This window comes from Ursus americanus, chromosome 14 (genome assembly GCF_024610735.1).
Source record: "Ursus americanus isolate L20-20 chromosome 14, mUrsAme1.1.p, whole genome shotgun sequence".
NCBI lineage: Eukaryota > Metazoa > Chordata > Mammalia > Carnivora > Ursidae > Ursus > Ursus americanus.
This window is the reverse complement of record NC_142140.1, coordinates 38,576,204-38,583,521: the sequence shown is the minus strand read 5'-3', so window position 1 is coordinate 38,583,521 and position 7,318 is coordinate 38,576,204. Positions and strand designations below refer to the sequence as shown.

The 7,318-nt window shown below is 58.4% G+C and overlaps 1 protein-coding gene across 1 annotated transcript; it reads left to right on the top strand.

Annotated features, from left to right (window-relative positions):
* The first annotated feature begins 1,294 nt into the window (after nt 1-1,294).
* On the top strand, nt 1,295-4,738 carry GNAT1 (G protein subunit alpha transducin 1). Its single transcript, XM_087867030.1, is given in 8 exon segments — nt 1,295-1,622; nt 2,763-2,805; nt 2,921-3,062; nt 3,163-3,320; nt 3,419-3,547; nt 3,828-3,982; nt 3,985-4,374; nt 4,503-4,738. Coding segments are annotated over 8 exon segments (1,314 nt in total). The 5' UTR covers nt 1,295-1,516; the 3' UTR covers nt 4,694-4,738.
* The last annotated feature ends 2,580 nt before the right edge of the window (nt 4,739-7,318 follow it).

The window sequence follows — 7,318 nt, the reverse complement described above, 5'->3', positions numbered from 1 at the left end:
TCTGAGGCCCTGGCGCACCCCCTCGTGGTCTCTTGGGTCTGCAACGGAGTTGAGTACTACCAGGCAGCCAGGTTTCCAGGAGGAGTCCAGCCAGAAGGCTCAGGATCTCTGGAGGGTAGCCTGGAGAGCCCAGGGTTTGGGTCTTCCTATAGGACGTGGGCAATCTCCAGAGCCTGGGAACTTTAGGCTTAATTGAATGATTTCCCCCAGCAGTACTCCTGTCCTGTGTGAACCAATACACAGACGCTAGACCCCCTCAGCTGAGGCGGGCATGCCCGACAGATGCCCTTAGGCAGGTCTCAGACACCCGCAGGGAACAGCTCAGGAGAAGGACAGGAAGTGAGTCCCTCCTCCGTGCCCCTGGGAGCCCCCGCACTGGGACTTATTTTCCCCACCTGACGACAGGCCTGCAAAATGTTCTCTGGAAGAGCCTGGCCGGCTCTGCATGTCAGGCACACGTGTACACATAGGCACAGGCACGTGAATGTGTGCACACATACAGGCATACACGTACATAAGTGCACACGCACAGGCGGAAACCACGGGCTCGTGCACGCTAGCTCACGCACCACTCAGGTGCGCGCATTTTTACATCCCTACACAAATACCTAGGTGCACGGTATTCCACATCGGCGCGTGTGCACATGAGGAAAAAGGAACAAACACGTGTCAACACGTGCACACATGTGCCTGGTGTGCATGGGGACATGTGCTCCCAAGGCATAGACACACCGGCACATGTGCACATATGAGCGTACCCACGGACAAACATGTCATGTCATTGCTTTGGTTGATGCCAGCAAAGGATAGACACACACACACCCAGGCACACATAGCAGACATGCACGCCCCCCCAAGTCTGTTGGAGTCATGGAGGTATGTAGAGGCCTGCCCAGGTCAGATCTGGCCCTCGGTATGCAATGTCCTCCCCTCCTTCTTGACTCTCTGCAGAGCATGGAACCCTGGTCCAGAGTCACCCAGCCCTTCTCAACCACTTCCTTCTGTGTGACCCTCTGAGAGTAAAACGGGGCTGGTGACATGGGCACCCATCCACCAGGGCCTGTGCGAGCTTACAAAATAAGAAGCAGTGCTGATGCCCCCACCCTAGGGGCTCAGGGTCCTATTCTCCCCCTTCTAAGCCTGGACCAACGGAGCATGTCTCCCTGTTCCGGCTCAGGGCCTGTCTCCACGGTCTCTCCTAGAGGGTTGGGGCTCATAGAGAGGGGTGCGGAGTCAGCAGTTGAGGGATTGGGGCCACGCCAGCCTGATTAGAAGGGCTGGGGGCTGAGCTGGATTCACCTGTCCTTGTCTCTCATTGGCTCTTGGGAACCCCTGGCCCCAAAATCCCACTAAGCAGCCCCACCGGGCCTGCACAGGTCTGTGGAAAGCCAGTTGATTGCCAGTGCCCGGGGTCAGAAGGGTGCTGGGAGAGCTGAGGCCGGCCCGAGCCCGGCTCTGGGGACCCCCTCCATCCAGAAGAACCAACTAACCACCCTGTTCACCTGCTACTGGGAACATGGGGGCTGGGGCCAGCGCTGAGGAGAAGCACTCCAGGGAGCTGGAAAAGAAGCTAAAAGAAGATGCTGAAAAGGATGCTCGAACCGTGAAACTGCTGCTTCTGGGTATGGGTGTGGGTCCAGGGGGGGTCACTGCCACCAGGTCGGAGACCGGGGTGGGGGGGCAGGCACGTAGCCTTTCTGTGAAACGGGTGACTTTGGAAGCAGAATGACCCTAAGACAGGTCAGGGACGTGAGTGGGAGCCCTGGCCCTGATAGGTGATACCCTGACTCCCCAGGCTGGGTACCCACGGAACCCCTCTCCAGAGGGCCCTGACTCAGGCACCCTCCCCTCTGGAGAAGCCAGGGGCTTCCTTGCAGAGCCCTACAATAGGGTTCCTTCCTTGAAGGTAACAGCTCTCCTGGGAGGACCATCCAGATCCACAGACAACGGCCCTTAGATTCCAGAGCTTTGTTGTTGGCAGACCTAAAGACGGTGTCCCATTTGAGAGCTACTAAGGCCCAGCGGAGGATAGATAAAGCTATGTCCACGGTCCCGTGGGTGGTGAGGAGAGGTGGGGCTGACTCAGGCCCTCCAGGCCACTACCTCCCCACAAGAAGGAGCTGTTTTGAGAGGGCAATGTGGGTTCCACCCCAGGCTCTCCAGGATCCAGTCAGGCATCTGGATGTGGGCAGAGACCAAGCCAGAACACCCCAGGGAGACAGAGGCTAAGCCAGAAATCCCATTAACTGTGCCCAAAGCCCTGGCGAAAGCAGGCTCAGAGGGGCTGTCAGCTCTGTCTTCTCCCCCACTCAAAGGTGCTAATTCCCTCTGAGCCTCTTGGAGACACTCCCTCTCCCTACAACCCCTGAAAAGCAGGGGTGGACCCGGCTCCAATAATCCTCTGCGTGCAGTACCATAACCCACCACAATGTGGCGCTCCAGGTTCTCTTTATTTTGATTTCAGCCTAATCAAGAATGCAAATACCAGGGGTCTTGGAGGCTCCCCAACACAGTTGAAGTCGTTGATCGCCCTCGTCAGCCCCCCTCTATCACTCCTGGCATTTACAAACAGTTTTCCTCTAGGGTGTCAGGACCTTGTTTTGGGGGTGGGGAGTGGGGGAAACAGGTGTAACTGGGGGTTAGACTTGTACCTGCCTTGAGTCTGCCCTGCCGATCCCCATCTTCTGCGCCTGGTTTCGGGGTGGGGGGAGGTTGTGGGGAAGTGCAGCCAGCGCAGCTCTGAGGCGGGGCTTCCCTTCCAGGTGCCGGTGAGTCCGGGAAGAGCACCATTGTCAAGCAGATGAAGTGAGTGCCCTTGCCCTTTCTGAGGTCCCTGAGGGTGGGCGGCGCACGGGGGGGGGGGGGGGGCGTCCTTCTCCACCAGTCCACTGGGCCCTGACCCGGCTCACCCTGGCCGCAGGATCATCCACCAGGATGGGTACTCGTTGGAAGAGTGCCTCGAGTTCATTGCCATCATCTACGGCAACACACTGCAGTCCATCCTCGCCATTGTGCGCGCCATGACCACGCTCAACATCCAATATGGAGACTCTGCCCGCCAGGTGTGCAGGGAGACTGGCTGAGCGGGGGCCTCCGGGGACTCGAGGCATGAGACTGGGCCAAGTCCACGGTCACCAGCAACAACTCCCACCCTGCCCTCAGGACGACGCCCGGAAGCTGATGCACATGGCAGACACCATCGAAGAGGGCACGATGCCCAAGGAGATGTCGGACATCATCCAGCGGCTGTGGAAGGACTCGGGTATCCAGGCCTGTTTCGAACGCGCGTCTGAGTACCAGCTCAACGACTCCGCGGGCTAGTGAGAGCGCAGGCGGGGCGCGGGGTTACGGGCGGGGTCCTACCATGTCCTTCCACTCCTCCCTACCCACACACCCCTCCCCCCGCCGTCTCCCGCAGCTACCTCTCGGACCTGGAGCGCCTGGTCACCCCGGGCTACGTGCCCACGGAGCAGGATGTGCTGCGCTCGCGGGTCAAGACCACAGGCATCATTGAGACGCAGTTCTCCTTCAAGGACCTCCACTTCCGGTACGACCCCGCGCCCTCGCCCTGGGCCTGGCTCCGGGGGTCTGGCTGCGCGAGAGTGCAACGCCCCGAGGCCCCGGCCCGTCCCGGAGGCCCCGGCCCGTCCCGGAGGCCCCATCCCAAAGAGACCCCGCTTCTCTGATAGCCCGCCCGCAGAAAGGCCCGGCCCCTCCACATGCCAGTCCCACCCGAGTGCCCCCAGCCGGCATTAGGCGGCAAGGGGATGCCTGTGGGCGCGTCCAGGGGACTCCAGGAGCGGGTTCAGGCCCCAACTGCCCCACAGGATGTTCGATGTGGGCGGGCAGCGCTCGGAGCGCAAGAAGTGGATCCATTGCTTCGAGGGTGTGACCTGCATCATCTTCATCGCGGCGCTGAGCGCCTACGACATGGTGCTGGTGGAGGACGACGAAGTGGTGGGTGCCAGGCAGGGCCCCAGTGTTTCAGGGGAAAGCCGGAGACAGTACTGCGCAAGCGGGGAGCGTCTGAGAGCGGACAGTCGTTCCAGAACAGTCCGAATGAGAACACAAGGGAGCCAGCAGCCACGCTGAGGGGGGCAGTGGGGGAAGCTGACCTGGAGCTGTCTGAGCGGGATGGGCCTGGTGCCCCGGAGCCTGTGGGCGCAGGGGCGGTGCCCGCGCTCCCCCGCCCGGTGGCCGACTGTTTCTGCCCTCCTCAGAACCGCATGCACGAGAGCCTGCACCTGTTCAACAGCATCTGCAACCACCGCTACTTCGCCACCACGTCCATTGTGCTCTTCCTCAACAAGAAGGACGTTTTCTCCGAGAAGATCAAAAAGGCGCATCTCAGCATCTGCTTCCCAGATTACGACGGTGAGAACCGCCCCCCGCGCGGCCTGGCCGCCAGGCGGCGCCCCAACCCCGTAATCTGGGCCTGCGCTTCTCCCGCGGCGGGAAGGAGTGGGGACACCGAGTGAGAGAGCACCCCCTTTCCCCGCCAGGGCCCAACACGTACGAGGACGCGGGCAACTACATCAAGGTGCAATTCCTCGAGCTCAACATGCGACGCGACGTGAAGGAGATCTATTCCCATATGACTTGCGCTACCGACACCCAGAACGTCAAATTTGTCTTCGACGCCGTCACAGACATCATCATCAAGGAGAACCTCAAAGACTGCGGCCTCTTTTGAGGTAGGCTCCTCATGGCCTAGGATGCTCTCCTGTGTTGCTCCGTGGTCTCAATACCTCACGCCCCATCCCCAGCTCCCCACCCCACCTCGCTGCAGCAGACCCCGGGCAGGTCATCAGGTCCTGCCCCAACTCTCCAGACCCATTCCACTGCCTGGTGCCGACCCCCAATTCCCAGGCCCCACCCTGGCCCCTCAGCTCCATCCCACTGCCCCCAGGCCACCCTGTCCTCCAGGTGCACAAGTCCCACCCACCTGATCCCTCCTGACCCCACCCCAATCCCTCCAGGTGTCACTGCTTACAAGCCCACCTCCACAGTGCCTCTCAGCCTAAGGCCAATTATTTTGGAGCTCAGGGATGTTGACTCACTTCCTTTTTTCTGTTCACAGGTGCTTGAACTCATGTGTGTCCCCTGACACCCTGTAGCCCTAGCCCACAGGAGCCTATCAGCCCCCAAGAACTCCTGGGCCCCAGCCTGTGGCCCCACCAGCCACACACCCAAAACCCTGAGCCCCACTAGCCTTGAGGCGCCAACCTTCCCTGTGTCTCCGAGTCCAGTGCGCCCAACCCCACTGCTGCCCTTCACGGCCTGGCTGCACTGGCCTCCAGGACCCACCCCAGCCAGCCTCAGCTAGGAACAGGCAGGACTTGGGACAGCTAGAGCTCACAGTGACTCAGCAGTGCCCAACTGACCAATCTCCTTCAGGTCTCTCTCCCCAGGGGGCCCATGACTCACCTGGTGGGTCTGGGCTCAGCAAACAGCCCTCCCTCCCAGTTTCATGAAGAGCAGGGGGGCCGGCAGAGATCCCTCCTCCAAGCGGGCCTACTGCTTACCATCAGCCCATTCCAGCCATACCACCTCCATGTGACAAGTTTGACACCTGTCACCCACTGGCCAGTGACCGTCCCTCTCTATAGCTTCAGGGGTCCAAAGTCCAAACCACTCTGGCCTGTGCAGCTCCCGCATAGATGAATTAGTGAGTGGGGGGCACGCCAGGGAACCCCTGGGTGTCAGGAAGAGATTCAAGCTGGATCCTTCCCCACATAGCAGGCTCAGAGTAACCCCCTGTCCCCTTCCCCCCGAGGCTCTGCCCCCTCTGTCCTTGGCCACCAGATCCATGTCCTACCTCACCACCACCCCCGCCCACACTGCTCCAGGCCAGCCGGCCAAGGGGACGGTCTGTTGAGGGAGGGTACTGTTGACACCAGCTCTGGCCAATGGTCAAACTGTCCTGAGGGGTGGCTGGGGGCAGAGTCCGGTTCCATCGATCAGCTCCAGGCGGAGGATCTGGGACATGATTAAGGCCCAGATTGGGCCCAGAGGGGTCTACCTCAGGTGGGGTCACAAGCAAACCCAGGTAACCATCTCATCCCTGCCAGCAACTTCCCGCACCTTCCCGTTCAGGGCCCACTGCCCAGCAGGAAAAACAGAGGGCCATGTCCAAATTTTGTCAGGGACAGAGACCCATGTCCCTATATCCCTGCTCCCAGTTTCTCATCAAGGCCTGAGTCCTTGCTGATGCCTGTAAGCCGGGACCTACACTGCAGTCAAGGACAGGGCCCTCCAACTCTCCAGTCCAGAGCATGGTCCCCACTCCCCTCGGGCGGATACAGACTCAGTAATAACCCTTTGCATCGGGCCCCAGCTGTCCTTTCTTGTGGGGAAGGGAAAAGCGTTCATCATCACGAGTCATGGGCATTCGTTAAGTGCCCAGTGCTGGGCTGGACATAAATGGGAAAATAGGCCCTTCCAGAGGGAAGGACATGGCCTGGCGTGGCAGGAGCCCTCTTGGGGGCATGGGACCAACCTGTGCCTCCTGAGAGGGCTTGAAGGGGAAAGGAGCCATGGGAAACATTCACAGGGATAATCCTGGATCAAGAGGGAGTTCTGAGGTAGAAGCTTATTCTGTCAGGGAGAGTAGGGTGTATAAGGCCCAGAAACACGGGCTTGTGGGCCATAGTTAATAGGGTAAGAGCAGGCAAAGGGGACATGGGGTGGGGAGACAATGGGCAGGTGCCAAGTGCCAGCCTGAGGGCCTGGGCTTCCTCCAGAAGATGATGGATCTCGGAAGCCCTTAAAGCGAGGACCTAATAGCAGGGCTGGGATTAGGGCGAAGCAAAAGAGGCACTCACCTGGGGTGCAAAATTTAAGGTGGTGCCAAAAATTTCAGTAATCAAGAAAAAGAATATATTAATGCAATACTTTTTAAATTCAAAATTACTGCAGGACATGTGACTCTTGACCTCAGAGTTGTGAGTTCAAGTCCCATATTAGGTGTGGAACCTACAGAAAGAAAAAGAAGGAAGAAGGAAAGAAAGAAAAAAGAAAAAGAAAGAAAGAAAGAAAGAAAGAAAGAAAGAAAGAAAGGAAGGAAGGAAGGAAGGAAGGAAGGAAGGAAGGAAGGAAGGAAGGAAGGAAGGAAGGAAGGAAGGAAATTACTGCAAAAAAACCCGTGATGAACAAAATATCAAAATTTTAAATAAAGACAAGATCCAAGAGAACTCTGCTGAGCTATATATTGGAGCCTGAAGCAAAAGGAAAATGTCCCTTCCTATATATGTTTTTATGTATTTTTAATGGTAAATTTTTATAGAATATTATATTAGTTGAAAAAAATTAAACGTAG